At 41.4% G+C, this 20492-nt stretch overlaps 1 protein-coding gene across 9 annotated transcripts in view; it reads right to left on the minus strand.

Moving 5' to 3' along the window:
* Positions 1 to 1271: 1271 nt before the first annotated feature.
* Positions 1272 to 20492, minus strand: part of MIPOL1 (mirror-image polydactyly 1) — a 302089-nt gene continuing 282868 nt past the window's right edge. For all 9 annotated transcript variants that reach the window (XM_075926916.1, XM_075926909.1, XM_075926912.1 and 6 more), the window contains one exon: positions 1272 to 4949. In XM_075926916.1, the coding sequence (XP_075783031.1) occupies positions 4883 to 4949 (67 nt within the window). In that variant the 3' untranslated portion in view covers positions 1272 to 4882. The remainder of the gene's footprint in view (positions 4950 to 20492) is intronic.

The following is a 20492-nucleotide window of genomic DNA, read 5'->3' on the forward strand; positions in this document are numbered from 1 at the left end:
GTGCCGCCAAACAGCTGATCGGCACAGCGTGGTGGCCATTTTGATGTAAATGAAGTGGCGATTACTACGGAGCCATGTAGTCTAGACATACCCTAAATTATAAGGCAAAACCACTCCCCTTTATTTGTGGGAAACAGAAATGTTGGGTTTTTTTCCTGGAAGTTATTCTACTTTATCATTTTGACTATGCAGTTAAGCTGTCTCCTTGTGACCTGATCCTGCAAAGACCTATTACTATAAGTAATTCTTACTTTGCCGCTGTTAAGCATTACTCCCAAGAGGAAGTGTCTGTAGGATCAGGTGCCTCATATAATTTATTCATTCTATGAGACAGAAATCTGGGCCATTGACATGAAGCTTCAGATTCCAAATGACATTTTTGAAATTGCATGTCTGCCATTGCCATTAATTTTGACTCTCATTAATTTGACAAATTTTTAATGTTACACTTTTATAAAAAACTTTACAAAGACTATTTTAATAAAGGGATTACAAATGCAAAAAAACAAAGACAGGTAACTTGAGATGCAACTTTGGAATGTATACTGCTAGTTCAAATGTGCAAGCTTGAACTTAACAAATGTTTAAAATATTTCAGTTTTTTAAACAGTGCCAAAATAAACCACATCTTTTCTAAAGACTACATATTTAGCTAGGCACTGGCAATGCAAATCTTTCAACCATTCCAAGTATTTGTTTAAAAGCCTCACAGAACACGTGTGCTCCCAACAAAACTGAAGAATGAAATGTTTAGATCACTGAAGCCAGCAGCTGACTTACTATCAAGCTAAAACAAGAGAAACACTTTGGTTTTTTTAAATTTCCTAATACAATTTTATTGACCAGAACAGTGGTAGAAAAATAATACTTTGCACAGACCTTATGTTAACTGGTGCAATTGTAAAAGCCAGATGAACTTCCTGTAATGCTGAAACTCTTGTCAAGTGTAGTACCAGAGAAACTGCCATTCGTTTGTTGCAACTATTTTCTCTGCCTCACAATAAATTGTTTATTCTGGTACATGGGGAATAGCACGCATGCACACGCGCACACACACACAGCTTTCATATGACGTTATATTAAACAAAGAAAACAAAAGCATATAGAAACTGACATTTAGATAGCAACTTCATTTTTGTGTGTGAATTAGAGCAATTATAATTCAAGGTCATCTAATAAGATTATTTATAAAACCATTTTAATTTGGACAGTAAGGTGAATGAAAATTTTACAAAATATTTTATAATTTGAAAAAAGACCACCTCTGACTATCACTGTGACAACATATTGACTTTATTAAATTATTTCAGTATGACAGTTTTTTTGTAAAAACAATCTTAAAATTCCCATGCATTAATAATTAACCAATGAGTCTTCCTGTTGGCTGAATATATTTAAAGAGGGTTATAACTGATTTCACCTATAGGGTTCAACTAACAAGACTGAGTGGGCTATGAACTTTTCAACTATCAGCAGCTTTCCTGACGCCAATGTACAAAACTATGCTATCAGATTTTGGCTATGGGCTGAATGAAAAACAGTACTAAATGACTAAAGGTCCACAGTTCTTTTCTGTTAAAGTTGACTTGTCACAATATTGTTAATTAGTGAGGGCTTAGGGAAGGCTTACTATGAATATAATTACAGTGCTGAAAAGCATTAATAACATTCTTATCCGCAGACAATGTGAAACTATTTACATATTTTATCACGGCATGCATCGTGAATGGCTCCTAGTGTTGTCACTTGCTGCACAATCACACTGAGAAATGCAAAAAATCTCATGAGGGATATGAAATTTACATATATGTCCATGTAGCATCAAAATAATGGTGAGACTTCTTACACCAGTGATTCAGGAGTGGGGGAATTCTTTTTGGGTTGAGGGCTGCTGACAAATTTGTCACACACAAATGAGAAGCAAAAAACCCCCGCCCCTCCCCTCCGCCTCCCCCTAAAAAAACCTCCAACCCCTCACTGAGGCCATACAATCCCCTCACACAACAGAGCTTGGTGAGTAGCTTTTGTGTGAAATAGTAGATTTTGTGTTCCAGCCCTGCAGTGTGACAGCAGTGGGTCTGGAGTGCCTGGGGGGGGCCTCTGACCCTCAGGGACCAGATCCAGGCAAGCTTGGGGCCATGTGTGCCATGGGCCTGAGGTTCCCTACCCCTGGATTATACCATGCTTACATATCGTTGTTATAGTCTTTGCCTATGGAACACAAGCACTTATTCTGATGGCAAAGGAAGTATCTCCATTGGAATGTAATCTGACACCGCTTCATTCTTTCCCTACAAATTAGGAGACTAACAAATAACAACTATTTTGGTATTATATAGTATTTTATGCCTTCAGAGTGCTGTACAGATATCCTCACAACAACTCTGCAAGGAAAAGCAAAATACTATTAACCCCATTTCACAGATGGGGAAACTTATAGAGTGAAATCCTACCCCCTCACTGAAGAAAATGGCATATCTCCCCTTGCTTTTAGTAGGCTCAGTTCACCCACAGAGATTCCCCACATCACTGGGGATATTGCCATTTAAGTCAATGGGAGCAGGAACATAAATCAACGTATTTAAATGGCAGCTTACTTAAGCATTTTAAAAATGCTTCTTGAAGATGCTATCTGCATCTTTTAGAGACTTAAAAATCTGGTCCTCAATGAAACAATGAGGAGCCCTTTGACACTTTAAAGACTAACGAATGTATCAGGGCATAAGCATTTTGTGAGCTGGAACCTACTTATAATATTCCTTAGTGAGCTTTAACACAGTGCTGTTTCAAACAGCAGTAGGTCATAGTGCACTAGGGAACCTGCTGGGCACACCAGCACACTCTGCATGGACCAGTTCATGTGTAATATGTTAGTGTGCTTTAGAAATCACACCCCACAGTCCACATTACTGCAGATAGATAAGTCCTTAGATACAAGTAACCATTTCTGGTATTTTATTGGTGTTCATCAGATACACACCAGTTTCATTTTTTTTGTACTGAGAGTGCTGTAGCAGTTCAAACTGAAAAATCAAAAGTCCTACCCTTGAGAGAACCAAGAGGAAAATCCTAACCTGTAAACATGAAACCTAGGTAACTCAAGCATGGATCACATCTTCCATCCTTAGATGACCATTTTCTTCAAGCAGAATTGGCACAACGGTGTCCACAGCATGTGGCATGCCACTCACTACACCCCTGGAGGTACAGTAAGAGCATCAGAAAAAGGGCAGTAGTTGCTTCCAATCTAGTGAGAGCAGCATCCTCAGGACAGTAATTATAAGCTTACTTTGAGCACAAGAGGAACTGGAGTCTGGTGTAGCAGTTACAGATTCTTCTTGAGTTTTACCTGCTCTCAGGTCTGGAAGCATTATAGGTTCACCTGTGGTTTAATGACTATGAAGGCCCAGAAGCTATAATCACAGTCTGTCTGGGGCAGAATGTATGGTTAGAAATCACTCACAAGATCTCCTAGGCCACAATGAGTACAATGGTCTACAGGTAAACATACCCTGAGGGAGATCTACTGCATCCCCTGTAAGTGTCCCAGCTGGTAGACTGAAACCAAGAGCAGCTTAAGTCTGCAGGCAAAGAATGAAGAGAACTGCAGATTCTGACTGGAAAGATGGAGCTCGACTCTCCACATGCTAAACAAAATGGCATCTTGCAGGCTTCCTTTATTCTTATATTCCTTCTTTCATTGTATTTATAAAAAACACTAAAGAGAGAAGACAGCAAAAACACACAAAGGCCAGATGTGGCGGGAGGGAAGGAGCAGGGAGAGGAGCAGAATGCTCCCTGCTTTCATTTCCAAGGAAGAGGCAAGAAGATTGATATAAAAGAGGTGAGGCTGTGTCTTATACAGTGGAGGAGAATGATGGTTCCTTTGCCCCAGCAAGGTGGAGTAACTGACTCCTCAGAAATTTTCTTTGAAAGGATATGGAAGAGTAACACACAACAATTACAGGACTATGTAGCACTTTAAAGACTAACAAGATGGTTTATTAGACGATGAGCTTTCGTGGGCCCACGAAAGCTCATCATCTACTAAACCATCTTGTTAGTCTTTAAAGTGCTACATAGTCCTGTATTTTGCTTCAGCTACACCAGACTAACACGGCTACATTTCTATTACTACACAACAATTAGAACTACATTTTTACAAATTCATGAATCTATTCTTTTAGTGAAATCTAACACGTTTATAAGGAACTGAAACTGTTCTGTCATAGCATTTTATGTTAACTATAGAGATTCTTTTTAAAGACATGTGTGTACCTTCCCCATGATACATAACTCTGATTAACAACTACTATACAGGGAACAAGGGGATTATGAGTGTGCAACAGAATGAAAACATTGCCATCATATTAACATAGACTGAACATTAACTCTGAATCTCTATTATCAATTAAGAAATATATTCAACATTAAAATAGTCAATTATTTGCAGATTTATAAATAGCACAGTAGATTTACATTCTGAGACTGTGCTTTGCAGGACTGGCCTCAGAAGCAAGTCATATGTAAGAACATGACCGGTTTAAACCATGCAGAACATAACAGTCCGGTGATGTTTAACTGAGAGAAGAGACTATTGTTAAAACAGCACACAAATGATTTCCACAATACTCACTGATCTTACCACAATACAGCTGCTTAAAGCAAATACATGTTAGCAGTGATACAGTTTGACAAATAACACAACTCAGCAGCAAAGTGGTTAAACATTTATGATTTGATTTTATCTCAGCCTGGAATGTCATTGGAGTGTCCCACTTCTAACAACTGTTTGCTAAGTTAAGGCTTTAGTGTTTACACAGTGCTGAATGAAGCAGCCTGGTCACCAGATGTGAATACTTCCATAGGCTGGAGCTTTCAATCATATCACAGTCCTAATGGTCCCTGCTCCAACCTTCTTCCTCAGGACGTCCACCAGTCTTTCCAACCTAGGATGGGGGCAAGGGGAGGAGGGAGGGAAGAAAATAAAAAAGAAGCTATCATTAGGAATGTTCGGCTGAGACTGTGTTTGCACTGAACCTAGCTCTCCTGGTGGTGGTCATGCTAAGAAACAAAGCATTACTGTAAAAGACAGACATGAGGGCAGAATGCAGACAACTTAGGAGAAACTTTTAACCTAGAGCCCAACCCAGTCACAGTCAGAGGTGTATATCAACTCATCTTTCCTCTGTGTATTTCATACACTATCTGAAATCCCCATGATACACTGGTTTACACAGGATTGTATGAATAAATCTTGCTGCAAATATGCTGTGATACACAAGCATCACACTAAATTCCTGGGAGGGGGGACCTCCTACTCTGTGGCTGTTTGCCTTCACTAAACAAAATACTCAATTGCCTTATTTTCGTTTAAAGCAAATCAGCACCTGTTACTAAAGCAATGTGTCCACGAGCAATGCTCCAGTGACAATGCAGCTATTTGGGTGGAGAACAGATGCTATGTGGATATAGAACAGTTCAGAAAAGGGCAACAAAATGATGAGGGATTTGTCACGGGTTCCATATAAAGAGAGATTAAAAAGACTAAGACTTTTCAGCTTAGAAAAGAGGAGACTAAAGGGTCTATAAAATCATGACTGATGTGGAAAAAGTGAATAAGGAAAAATTATGTCCTTGTTCTTATGATATAAGAATTAGGGGGTCACCAAATGAAATTAATAGGTAGCAGGTTTAAAACAAATGAAAGGAAGTTTTTCTTCATGTGGTGCACAGTCAACCTGTGGCACTTGTTGCCAGAGGATGTTGCGAAGACCAGGATTTTAACAGGGGTTAAAAAAGAACTAGATAGATTCATGGAGGTAAGGACCATCAATGGCTATTAGTCAGGATGGGTAGAAATGGTGTCCCTAGCCTCTGTTTGTCAGAGGCTGGAAATGGATGACAGGAGAGGAATCATGTAGTGATTAACTGTTCTGTTCACTCCTTCTGGGGTATCTAGCAATGACCACTGTTGGAAGGCAAGACACTGGGCCAGATGGACCTTTGGTCTAACCCAGTATGGCTATGTTCTACATTGACAGAAGGGTTTTTTTCACCAATGTAGTTAATCCACTTCTCTAAGAGGTGGTAGCCAGGTTGACAGAAGAATTCTTAGCTGCACCTACACTGGGAATTAGATTGACCTAACTAAGATGCTGAGAGTGCCATTTTTTCCACAGCTCAAAGCACTGTAGCTAGGTCAATCTCATTTTGAAGGGTAGAACAGGCTTTAGCTCAATTGTGCAAGGTGCCTTGCATATACTGTGTTTACTTCTAAAAATCCCATGTGTGTATATATCAAAGGTTCTTTTCAAAATATATGACTAGTCATGTTTCAGGGCTGAAAGTATAAAAGATGTTATTTCTACACCAGTTCATATGTTTCGAATTGATTACACAAACAAGAACATACAATACGTTAGGGTCAAACCCTGCGAACTTCAGTATAATCAATTCCCATAGACTTCAATGCAATGAGAGTGAGGGTGTTCAATACTTTGTAAGATCAGGAGCTTCATTTCTTGTTCGTGGCATGTAGCCAAACCCAAATTCTAAATTTGTCCAGCAGTTTGCAGTCACACACATTTTTCTTAAGCATTCCATTGAAAGTGTATCTAGGTATTTCCTCAATTTATCTATTTTTAATGTAATCCTTCTAGTAAGGTTCCCCCATAAATAAACACATAGCATAAAGCTGGACATTGAGGAAAAGGGAATGTTTTCAGTGCCAGGCCCAGAGTATCATGCACACACCTCTCATGCTAGTTAACAAGAGTTATGACTTGTGATTCCAATTAGCTGGGTCTGGCAGCCAATGCACTCTGGCCCCATTCCTGGGTAGACCCCTGTCACCCCATGCTGCTGCCACACTATCAGAAGCAGCACAGCAGGCTGTCAGGCAGGAGCCAGTCCGCAAGTAGAGCCAGTTTAAAAACCAGCTTCCTGCAGAGATCAGCTGCCTGCCGCCCCGGGCTGCTGCCTCTGATAAAGAAGCAGCAGCGTAGGGTGGCAGCAGCCCCTGTCTGCTGAGGTCTGAGGTCCCCTGGCACTGCCACAGAGAGAGACTGGTCTGGCAGCAGCCCCTATCCGTGGGAAGGGGGGACAGAGGCTGTCCGCAGGGAGCATAGATCCCCCGTGGACAGGGGTTGCTGCTAGTGACCAGCCTCTGCCTGCGGCAGGCCCAGGCTTGTTGTGGACAGAGGCTACTCTGTGGGATGCGGAGCAGCCTCTATTTGCAGGGAGCTTGGGCCCGCCGTGGACAGAGGCTGTTTCGCGGCAGCCTCCCTTGACACCTTCCCCTCCCTGCACAGAAGTGGGGGTGGGGAGTGGTCAGCTGGCACTGTGGAGACAGTGCCAGGGGGAAATGGCTTTTAAGCTGGCTCCCCTGAGCACCAGCTCCTGCTCCCTCCCCCCCTTTCTGCCTCTGATAAAGGGTATGGCTACACTGCAGCTTTTCTCGATCCTTTTGTTGGAAGAGGCTTTTCTGATATTTGGGCCATCTAGACAGTGGAACGAGGAATACAGGGGCTTCCGAAAAAGTGTGTTTACTCTTCTGGAAAAAAAAATGGAAGAGCAAATTCGTCCCTGGAATTTGTAATCTAACCATACTCACAGAGGCAGAGGATGGGTGGGTGGGAAATGCGTGTAGTCAAGCTTATTGGTTAATTGTGTAGTCAACTACACGTTGATATCCCTAATAGACACACATATATATTGCACAGTACTGAAACATAAATACAATATAAAAGTAATTCAGCCCACTTAGAGCTGAAAAATGCATTTGACTTAAAGGATATATTAGTGACTCCAGTGCAAAATAATTAGATCATGCTTCTTGGATTCACCGCCACAAGTTATAACGTCCAATAATGACTAATGTGAACAATAGATACTGAATCACTCAGATTTTTTAGTAACCTCTGTGCACTATGAAACTACAGCTTTTACTGTTCTATTCAGATGACTTAATTCCTGAAACTACAATAGGAACTCTCTACCCAAAAGTAACTGAGGGGAAGATTATCTATAGGCACCAGAAAATTACATATGCAAAATTTAAATAGTACTGGAGATGTGGTTTTTATGCCTGTGTAGTTTCACATTTTAAGTACTATCATAGTCAGTATCATTAAGGGCTAACTATTCTTCCTGTTCCCTCTCTCTATATTTTTATCTTTGTTTTTTTTTTCTTTTGTCTTTTGTTTTCATTTGTTTCCATTGTTTGCCATAAAAAATGCATTTATAGGAGTTTATCAAACTTTTGGGGGCGAGGGTCAGGCAGGAAACAAATTACTAACCATGATCTACACAACTCTCATAAGTCAGTTCTTATGCAGTTTACTCTAACGAGAAAGACTTTCCAGGCTGGGTAAGTAAATGGCTTTTAGATCCTAGAAGACCTACGGATTTTACCTCATAGCTAAATGATAGGCCACAGTTTTCTCCCCTTTTACTTCAAAGTTCATGTACTTTATCATTTCGTGTTTCAGGGATAATACTTAGATTAAAATAGAGCTGGTTGAAAAAAATATGATGTAATGTTTTTCTTTTGGAAAGTACTGATTTGACAAAATCAAAACATTTCATGGAAGGGCATCTATTTTGTTGAATTTTTTTATAGGAAATTACTGAAACATTTTATAAGGATGAAACAATCCATTCAGACATCATCATTTTGATAACAAATAATTACTAAAATCTTTCAACTTTTATAATAGTAAACAATTATGAATGTTAAAACTATACATTTGAAACAAAACAATTTGACCTCATTGAAATGAAAGGCTTTAATCAAGTGAAATGAAATACTTAGTTTCACAAAATAATTCCAAGATTTCTACTTTTTTGTCCCAATTCAGGATGAAGCAAAATTTCAAAATCTTTTCCCATGGGATAGGAATTACATTTTCCAATCAGCTCTTATTTGAACCACTGAAGTCAATGAAAAAAATACCAATTCACAACAGCTAAGGCTCAGATCAGCTGTATCTTATCAGGAGAAGTGCCCTTTTTCACTGAATGGTTTTTAGTTCCCTATCCTGCACCACCCAGAAATTGCCTAACGCCTCTGTAAAAGATCTGGGAAATATCCAAGAAGAGTAGCTTTCCTTTGATGGCTTTTTTAGATTAAGGATTAAAATGACATTTTTAATTTTCATGAATGGGGGCTATGGCCAGGACTAGTTCTAGGGGTGGGCATGGAGGGTGGTTTCCTGGGTGCCAACTTCCAGGAGTGTTGAAATGCTGTACTTGTTTCCCCCACTCCGCCCCCGATCTTGATTGACTGGCTATGTTTTCTCCTACTTTCAGCTGCTATGAGAGAGCATGCTCCAAACCATTTTCTTTCTTGGCTGGCAAAATGGCTAGGGCTGTCACTGTCTCTACACCTGTTCAGACTCACAAGGCTCAGTGTTATAGGAATATAAATAGGGAAGGAGGCCAGGCCTGAGTTACATATCATCATTCAACTCCCTTTACTTTCAGCAACTGTTAGGACCTTTAGCTTTCATAGATAATCTTACGTATTGTGTTCAATAGCACACAACAACCTTCTCTGCCACTTTAAGCACCTATGAGAATTTCCCTCATATTAGTACTTATCTCCAGATTTTGTCAGGAAAATACCACCTCAGCTATGGAACAAGAGGGATGAGAAACTAATCTGACATACTGAAAGTCTGAGATTTGAGGGTTCGTTATTTTTTGGAAAATAGAACCACTTGACAGCATGCCTTATTATAAATCACTGTTGTATTAAAAGTAATGCTGTGCAGCTGCACACACGAAGAAAAAACTACAATGGTTTCAGTTATTTAAGTACCTTTAAGATCGTAAGGTAAATATGGAATAGAGGTCAGTGTTAACAATTTCTCCTGCAAGCGTTTTTAGATATATAGATATGATCACAATTTTGTGATCAACCAATGACAAAGGACACCAAATTAGACAAGTGAGTGAGGAGTTGCCCATATTTGAAAAGAAATACCAGTGGGATGAAAGTTGCTGTCTTCTGTTTAACCTTGCAACTGTCAAGCCTCATTGAAAATAATGAGGCTTAACAATCATAGCTTCTTCTCTTTAGATGAATGATGACTGCAATCATCAAAATGAAGGATTCAGCACCAAGTACAAACTATGTAGGGCTTTTGTGCCTTTTAATTCAGTCCAGTATGGAGTTGCATTTATTTAATATTGGAAAATAGTAAGGGTATGTCTACACTACAGCACTAATTCGAACTAACTTAATTTGAACTAGTGCATCTAGACCTAAAGACTAGTTCAAATTAGCATTTTGCTAATTCGAACTAGCATGTCCACATTGAGTGGACCCTGAACCAAGGTTAAGGCTGGCCGGAAGCAGTGCCGGCAGGGCATCAGATTAGGACTTAGAGAGTGGAGCTGCTGTCTCAGGCTAGCCGAGGGCTGTGCTTAAAGGGACCCGACCCCCACCCCGGACAGACAGTTCTCAGGGGTTCCCCGCTCAATTGTCTAACTCGATGAGGGACAGCAAAGCAGTCCTGGCTTGGAGTGCCCTGAATGCCCACACTCGGCACATCACAGCACTCGGCCATCAGCCCGGTTGCACTTGCCGCAGGCTGCCATCCGGGGTGTGTGTGTGTCAATAGGGGGCTGCAGGAGAGCTTCCACCCCGAGGAGCCCACACAGCCACCCCAGTCCTCCCCATCGGGGGCTCATACCCCATTCCTCCCTCACCTCCTTCCACTTACCCCTCCCGCCCCCTTTCCTGATGTACAAAATAAAGGACACGTGTGTTCAAAAATAGAAACTCTCTTTATTGAACAAAACTCGGGGAGACTGGGAAAAGGAGGTGTGAGAGGGGAAGAGAGAGGGTGGGAGAAGTGAGGAGGAAACCTGGGAAGAGGGAGCTGGAAGGGGGAAGCCAGGGGAAGAAGGAGGAGGGGAAGTATCAAACTATGGTACGCCATATCTTCAGTACTGTGTACAGATGTGATCTCCTCACCACAGAAAAGATATTTTGGCCGTGGAAAAGGTTCAGAAAAGGGCAACTAAAATGATCAGGGGTTTGGAACAGGTCCCATATGAAGAGAGGCTAAAGAGACTGGGACTTTTCAGCTTAGAAAAGAGGAGACTGATGGGGGATATAATAGAGGTCTATAAAATCATGAGTGGTGTGGAGAGGGTGCATAAAGAAAAGTCCTTCATTAGTTCCCATAACAGAAGGACTAGAGGACGCTAAATGAAATGAATGAGTATCAGGCTTCAAACTAATAACAGAAAGTTCTTCTTCACAAAGCAAATAGTCAACCTGTTGAACTCCTTGCTGCAGGAGGCTGTGAAGGCTAGAACTATAACAGAGTTTAAAGAGAAGTTACATAAATTCATGGAGGTTGGGTCCATTAAGTGGTATTAGCCAGGGGGTAGAAATGGTGTCCCTGGCCTCTGTTTGTGGAAGGCTGGAGATGAATGGCATGAGACACATGGCTTGGTCATTGTCTTCGGTCCATCCCTTCCATGGTATCTAGTGTTGGCCGCTGTCGGCAGACAGGCTACTGGGCTAAATGGACCTTTAGTCTGACCCAGTACGGCCATTCTTATGTTTTTATGTTCAAAGCTCAGGGTCGGGGGTCTCAGTGGACCACCTTGATTTTCATGCAAACCTGCTCCTGGGTGGCCATGCTGGCAGCTATCCTGCCCTAGACGGCCACTTTCCTGTGCCTAGTGCGGAGGTCGTGGACGTTGGAGGCTTCCCCCCAAACCTCGATGAGGTCCACGATGTCCGCACTAGACCAGGCGGGCGCCCACCTCTTGCGGCCCCGGGTAGGCTCCTGGGAGCTGCCAGCCTGGTCCCGGGATGAGGCGGAAGGCTGGGTGGCAGCGGGTGGCTGGCTCGTGCCGTGCCAGGTGCAGGGTCTGCTGGCTGGGTACTGTCAGGCTTGCACCTGGCACGGGCACCGTAGCCAGACCATGCCCCTTTAAGGGCTCTGAAGCCAGGATTGGGACAGACAAGTTTCCCTGGTGGTGCCCAGAGTGGCCACCAGGGCAAGCTGGGGAAGGCTAGCCTCCCACTAGTTCGAATTAAGTGGCTACACAGCCCTTAATTCGAACTACGTAATTCGAAGTAGGCATTAGTCCTCGTAGAATGAGGTTTACCTAGTTCGAATTAAGCACTCCGCTAGTTCGAATTAAGTTCAAACTAGCGGTTTGCCTGTGTAGCGCCTATGAAAGTTAATTCAAACTAACGGCTGTTAGTTCAAATTAACTTTGTAGTGTAGACATACCCTAAGGTATTAAGAAATCACATCTCCAACATGGATCTAAACAATTCTGTGAAATAAAAAGTAGTGTCTAATTATTAATTAAATCACAGAGGGTGAAATTCACCCCGGTGCAGAGAGCCAGCAAAAAAGTCAACTTGTACCACTACCATTCCACTTAATTGCAGAAAGTAGTGCTATGGCCCAAATCAGTGGTTAACAACCCCTGGCGCAAGCCTCAGGATTCACATTTGGGAACTGTAATTCTATATCCCTTTTATCCAATCCAGAGCCCAGCGCTGTCATCCTTACTTACAGAGAACAACATCTTTCTCTATGAATAGTCAACTAAAGTTAAGGAGACTACTTGATCATTTGCGTATTACCCAAAGGGTGTGTCTAGACTACAGGGTTTTGTCAACAAAAGTGGACTTTTGTCGACAAAACTATCCCTGCCTCCACACTGCCTTTGAGTTATGTCGACATAACGTCGACAAAACTCAGCAGTTTTGTTGACGTATGTAAACCTCATTCTATGAGGAATAACACCTTTTATTGACAGAGTTCTGTCGACAGAAGGCATTATTGCATCTACACTGTCCTTTGTGTCCACACTGTTATGTCGACAAAGCGGCTTGTTTTGTCGACAGAACTGGATGTAGTCTAGACGCTCTTTGTTGACAGAAGCTTTGTCGACAGTATCTGTCGACAAAGCTTCTGTCGACAAAACCCTGTAGTCTAGACGTACCCAAAGTGAGTAAAGGTGACAAAACTGGGCCCTGAATGATTAGCATGTTTGTTAGCTCAGGTGGGCTGCTGCAGATTCCCTAGTTCTTTTTCAAGGTTGTGTCATCTAGTTCATGGTGGAGCTTGCTGCTCCAAATACCATTCTTATGACTGAGGTAGCAGCCTATATTTCATTGTAAGTGAAAGCATGCAGAGCTGAATGGAAGGTGCAGGAAAATAGTTGGCACACCAGATCTCTCAACTGTGGTAAAGCTTCTTTCATAAAAAAGAATTGAAGCCAATGACAGATAGGAAACAACATTTAATACCCATTATTTTGATCATCTCTATATAACATGCTATTATAATATTAGGAACATAAGAATGGTAATACTGGGTCAGAACAAAGATCCACCTAGTCCAGTATCCTGTCTTCCAGCAGTGCCTGGGGACAGATGCTTCAGAAGGAATGAACCAAACAGGACAATTTATTAAAGTATTCATTTTCCTGTCCTCCAGTTCCAGCATCTGGTAGTCAGAAATTTAGTGACATTGAGGCTATGTCTACACTGCCGAGAAAAGTCAGAAAAAGATACGCAAATTGCAAACCTCAATTTGCATATCTTTTTCCGCTTTTTTTCTGAAAGAGACTTTTCTGAAATTTGGCCTGTCTACCCGGGGCCAAATTTCAGAAAAAACTGCACTTTCGGAACATCTCTCATTCCTCTCACTGACAGGAATACAGGAATGCCAAAAGAACACATCCGCTTTTTCAGAAACTGTTCTGAAAAAAGTAGATGTGTTCTCTGAACACATCTCTGCTATCCCAGAAAAGCTCTGGAGTCTAGACATAGTCCTAGAGCATGGAGTCATGTCCTTGAACATCTTGGCTTACAAACTTATTTTTTTAATCCAGTTGTATTTTTAGTCTTCACAATATCCCTGGGCAATGATTTTCAAAGGTGCCTATGAGATGTGTGAAGAAAACTTCCTTATGTTTGTTTTAAATCTAATGCCTATGAATTTCATTGGCTGAATCCCGGTTCTTGTGTTATATTCACCTTTTCTCCACCATTCAATATACATCTATACTATCCCCCTCTTGGGGTATGTCTACATAGCTGGGAAGATCGATGCTGTAGTGGCCAATTTCCAGCGTTCAATTTAATGGATCTAGTGGGGACATGCTAAATCAAATGCTGGGGATGCTCCATTAGTGCTGACACTCCTCGCTGTTTGTGAGGAGTAAGGGAAGCTGACATGAATATTTCTCCCATCAACCTCCCACAGTTCAGCTTAAGGTACATCAACTCAAACTGTGTTAAATATGTAGAATTGCATACCTTAAGCCAACCTTCCTTCAATAGTGTAGACCTGCCTTTAGTCACCTCTTTTCCAAGTTGTACAGCCCCAGTATTTTTGCTCTCTCCTCATATGGAAGGTTTCCCTAACCCTAATCATTTTTGTTGTCCTGTGTACTTTTTCCAATTCTTTTTGAGTTGGGTGACAAGAACTGCACACAGTATTCAAAGTGTGGGTGTATCATGGATTCATATAGTGATACTATGCTATTTTCTGTCTTATTATCTATCCATTTCTGAATGGTTCCGGACATTGTTAGCTTTTATGACCACCACTGCACACAGAGCCCATGTTTTCAGAGAACTATCCATGGTGACGCCTAGATCTCTTTTTTTGACTGGTAACAGCTAATTTAGACATAATTATTTCATATATATGCATTCATTTTTATAGGCTTGGGTTCATATATTTTAGTTAAGTTGCAAACATATTTATTATGTTTGACTATGATTTTCCAAAACAGGACGAATTAATCTTTTCACTGCCGTGAGTCATACTGCAAACCAATAACTTATGGAGGAGGTACTCTTCTGAGGATAACTAAAATGTATTAGACAATGTGTATCCCCAAGAATAAACATGTATAATGACCCAGTTTGCTTCACCTCTTGAAGCTACCCAAACAGTATAATTTGGAGGATGAGACTGCTTCTGACCTTTTAGTGAAAACTGAACATGAATGATTGACTGGTGGAAAAAAAAATCAGCTGTAGTGCTAAGGTCCAGATGTTCAAAGATATTTAGGGCCCTGAAGATAACAGGCTTAAAGTGAGTTCTCAAAAGGGCCTAATCTTGTTAGGCATTTAACTCACATTGATTTCAATAGAGCAGACACCTAATCTGCTTAGGTATTTTTAGAAATTCCAATGGGCACCTTTAGGTGCCTAAATGCCTTCGAAAATCTAGCACTAAGATATTAATTCACCTTACACATCAGTTTACTGGTGCATAATTTATTTTTATATTTCATATGTAAGTAATCAAAGACCCATGTTAAAAGAAAAAAATACCACTGGGCCAAATTATGTCCTCAGGTGGACATGTACAATACATTCCAAAGGCAATACATTCCATGCCAAAAGGATGGATAAAATCTGCCATAGCTGAAGAGCATAAAAACTAGTGAGAAATATTCTTTATATAAATTATTTTTATTATGTCTATTTGAGTGCTTCTCCTGATAACCCTGCATAGTAAGAAAAGTTCTACAGGTTAAAGGCAAAGGCACCTGCAATGTTGATGTATTGCCTTGAAGACTCATGAATTGCGCTATACCAATAATGCTCTTTTTAAAAAATACGATGTTGGAGTTAGTTCTGGGCCAAAAGAAAGAGAATATGTGGCTGAATTTGGTAGCATACACACTGGTGGGGTCTGCTACTGTGATTTATCAGGTGGCATAAACACTTCATGATATATTCATAATTTTTGAGATGATGTTCCCATCTCTAGAAGCACACTGCTTTAAGCAATCAGTATTACTTTTAAAAGACATACTCTGCTTGGTTATGCAGTTACTTAAGCTTTGTGCTCTCTTGCCTCTTATTTATGCTGCTCTGATTTGAATATTGGATGTAGTTAGATAGTTCTCAGTGCTTGACTGCTCTGATTTTTAGTAGCTTTATGGCTGTTTAGTAGCTTAATTAGTGTTTCCCTTTGGACTGCCAAAGATTGAAGGTATTGGCCACTGTCGGCAGACGGGATACTAGGCTGGATGGACCATTGGTCTCACCCAATATGGCCGTTCTTATGTTCTTAATGTGGTCTCCAGATCTTCAGAGGCTGATGTCTACTCTGATTATGGACAATTCTGAATTATATAAATGTTTCCTTGTTAAAATATATTTAAAAATTCTCAATCACGGACATTTCAGCATTAAACTGTAGGGCTCTATTCATTGCTCCTTCATTTAACCTCTCTACTGTGGGGTGAGGGAATTTTTGCACCAATCCCCTTCCATAGGAGTTGAGATGAAGGAACAGAGCTTTAAACTAGGGCTTGGACTTAATATAAGATGTACAGACAAAAGCTAAGAGGTGAGCTGAATCAGTGCATCTCCAACCTGTGACCATTCTCTGGCCTAAGCTACCCATTCTGTGTTAGTGACATTGAGCCACAAACCATGAGGAAGGGCTTGCGTAGAGCTGCACTGCTCCAAGGGGGTCACTAAGGAGATTGCAATTAGGTCTACCTAAAATTTACCTCACAGAGAATAGCAACCTTCAATTAGCTTTTGGCCTAATCTGCACAGCAATACATAGACTAGGCCAAAACAATAGCTTCTGCCAGCAGATGGATGATAACTGATAAAAACAAAACCCTGTGGATTTTGAAATACTATATAAAGGCTTATAAATATACACTCTAACCTTTTGTTATCTATCCAACAGATTAGATTAGGTGCAGACAACGAAGATGGCCTTACTTGGGTACTTGCTGGCTTCTTGTGGAATGTGTTCTGCTGACATGAACATCTCTCCCAAGCCCAACAGTTCTGACACATTCCATGACGTGTAAGAGCAATAGGCAGAGCTGGACATGTCTGTGTTTAATAGATCAAGTGGCAGATCTACTACAATCCTTTAACTGATTTATTGGATAAAACCTTGATATGGTTTAGAGGCATCATACTGCTTTCCACACACATAATAAATGTCCTTCTATATCTTTTACATCAAGACTAGATGTTTTTCTGAACAAAACTCTCTGGCTCAGTCAGAAGTTATGAACTGGATGTAAGAATTACTGAGGAAAACTCTAGGGACTGCATTATGCTGGAGGTCAGACAGGATGAACTGCGTGGTCTAAAACCCAAGAATCTAGGAGACTGATTGAGCAGAGCCAGTTAGCTCTAAACCACAGTACACTACTGTGATAAATTAACCTACTCCTGGAACTGCCACCAACTACTGACTGGCCAACACTGTTTATGATGTCATATCAGTAAGCCTGTTCCAATGAAGTCCTGGGCTTAAATTTGGCAATGGAAGTTATTGTCTCACAGTTACATGATGATTAAAAGTTTCAGAGGCGTAGCTGTGTTAGTCTGTAACTGAAAAAGCTTTAACTCTTTCCCCCCGCCAGCAAATAGTTCTGTAGCATCTTAGGGTATGTCTACACTACCACCCTAGTTCAAACTAGGGTGGTTAATGTAGTCATTCGAAGTTGCAAATGAAGCCTGGGATTTAAATATCCCGGGCTTCATTTGCATCTTGCCGGGCGCTGCCACGTGTCATGGAGTAGGTAGTTCGAATTAAGCTTTCTACAAACGAGGTGTAATGGTAGTTCGAATTAGAAAGCCTAATTCGAACTACTTACTCCATGCCGCGTGTAGCCGCGGGCACGGAGTCTGCACTAACGGGGATTTAAAAATGGCGGCGCCCGGCAAGATGCAAATGAAGCCTGGGATATTTAAATCCCGGGCTTCATTTGCAACTTCGAATGCCTACATTAACCACCCTAGTTCGAACTAGGGTGATAGTGTAGACATACCCTTAGAGACTAATAAAAAATGTATATGGTATTATGAGCTTTCATGGCCAGAACCCACTTCTTCACACTGACTAAAAACAAGCATTTCTAATAAAACCACTTCAGCATCTTCTCTACTAAAACAAATAGTTTTGTACTGGATTAAACGTAGAAATAAGCACAGCCAATTAGGTTCCTTTCAAAATAAACCTGGTTACCTGGGCCTTGGCTAAAATATTTAGTATTGTTCTGTGGCCTACAATAGCTAATCTTGTCAAATAGTTTTCCCTGTCTCAAATATTATGAGCTTGACATACGCATGCCATATACCTTCATTTATGTAAGTGGTGATAGAAAAGTGAGTACCAGTCTATTTTATCAGTGTTTTACTTCCAGTGGAGAATTAGACCCAGGGTATGTATTTGGTTCTTAATACATTCTTTCTAAAAGCACTGATGTTTTAGGATGTTTATTAAGAAGAGCATTTATTGATTGCCTACAAGACATTAGATTATTACAAATAAGACAAACAACTCTGAAACCACTAATTTACCACCTCAGCTAGGTTTCAGTACAACCAGCCTCCTATGTGTGCATCTTTAAACTGCATGCTCTTCGGAGCAAAGACTGTGCCTATTTGCTGTACAGTACCATTCTGTGCAAGTTGTTCACACTAAACAAATAATAATACTTACAAAAGATAAGAGATTCACATATTTAAAGACCAGAAGAGACCATTAGATCATCTAGTCTGACCTCCTGTAAAGCAGGCCAGGGAATTTCAGTGAATTATCCCTTTATGGAGTCTAATAACATGTATGGTGGTTTCATCAGTGGCTTACTGCTCCTACATGTACAACAGAAATCACTTTCTAAATTCTTTGTGTGTGACTTATTTTATACTAGTTTCTCCATGACAGTCTGTCACTGACAATTATTGCTTCAGGTCATTTTGTTCCATAGTTTATTCCCTTCTTTGTAGAGTTCATCTAAAAAATGCTGGCATCAGAACATGTGTCTTGGAATGGCCACATTTTCACAGTACTTGTGCTTATATTTAATAGGGAGTTTATTTGATTTACATACCAAATATTTACTGGAACAATTCTCTCTGTCACATGAATAAGAAAAACTAGCAGTTTTGCTTTTCAGTTCAGATAGCTTTACCATAGAAAGCCTTTGTGCCAAAGTATTTATTGGTTTGAAGGGAGGAGAAATCACTATTTCCTATCAACCACAGAAGAATACTAGCCTTTCATTTTGGTAGTGCTGTTTGATGTTATTAAAAAGTCATGAACTCCTGAAAGGCTCAGTCTGTCTCCTAACAGCTCCCCACCCTTCTTTCTAGAGCAATCTTTCAAGAGAAAAGCGGCATGTGTGTATAGCTGTGATTTTTCACATGCATCATAGAGTTTAAGGGCAGATTCTCAGTTGGTTTAATCAGCATAGCTCCCCTGACTTCCACAGAACTATGACAATTTACATCAGTTGAGAGCTATATAAAAAATGCTCTGATGGGGCCACTTATTTTGTGCAGTGTCCTGTAATACCCAATCAATTTAACTAGGGAACCAACATTTTTCTTAAGAGTTGTATTTATTGCTTTTAGAACAGGTGTCTAATTATTCACACCCAAACAAAAGGCAAGTTATTGGCTTACTGGGATACCAGTAACCTTGTGGGATCCTTCAAATCTATGCCAGGACCGTGAGGTGGTTGCAATGAGGGTTTTTTTTGGTACAGCTGTTTTAAAGCACTATTCTTTTGATCCTGTAGGATTTTTACAGGTTACAGAGCAGATAGGACTTATCTGCAATGGAGCCAAAGGTAAGCCCTTGCTTAGGCTGTTGGGCAATGCCCAAATCCAGTTCTCTCTTTCTTTCTAACATCAAAACTGACTATCACTGTGGCTGTTGTCACTATGCAAGGTATTCACAAACTCTATATCATCGCAACAGGAGGAGGAGGATTTGAAATTTCTCTGTTCCACAGACTGGTACCATATTTTAGCGAATATACCCCGCACCCAAATATAACCCGCACCCAAATATACCCCACGGTTTTTGCTATTTCAGTAAAAAAAATCATACATACCCTGCACACGAGTCTTGTGGGGTATACAAGACTGTGCCGGGGGTATATTTAGCATGCAGGGGGTTAGGCTCCCAGCCTGGGACTGAACAACACGGGAAACTTACAAGGGGCACAGCAGCCGGGAACGCTCCGGAACCAGGGCAGAGACATCCGTAGCAGAGGCGCAAGGTGGGAGGCTCCCAGCCCGGTTTGACAAAGGGAAGGAGCCTGGAGCAAGTTGCGAGTATGGGGCTCGGCGGCCAGCAGCAATGGCGGGAGTCTGCAGGCATCCATGGCTTACAGGAGTGGGGCCGGGGCATGGTGCTTGTTGCTCCTGGCTCCTGCGCGATCCAGCCGGGTGCCCTTCCCTGCCTGCAGCCTCCGCCCACCGCACACCAGACCCACTGAGCGCTCGCTTGTTGCTCCCGGGCCGGCACCTGCCCCGCCGCCCCGAACCATGCCTCGGCCCAGGAGCAACAAGCGAGGCATGGTTCGGGGTGGCGGGGCAGGCACCGGCCCGGGAGCAACAAGCGAGCATGCAGCAGGTCCAGTGTCTGGTGGCTGCACGCAGGAAATGGCATCCGGCTGGATCGTGCAGGAGCAACGAGCAACAAGCACCA

Source organism: Pelodiscus sinensis, chromosome 4 (genome assembly GCF_049634645.1).
Source record: "Pelodiscus sinensis isolate JC-2024 chromosome 4, ASM4963464v1, whole genome shotgun sequence".
NCBI lineage: Eukaryota > Metazoa > Chordata > Testudines > Trionychidae > Pelodiscus > Pelodiscus sinensis.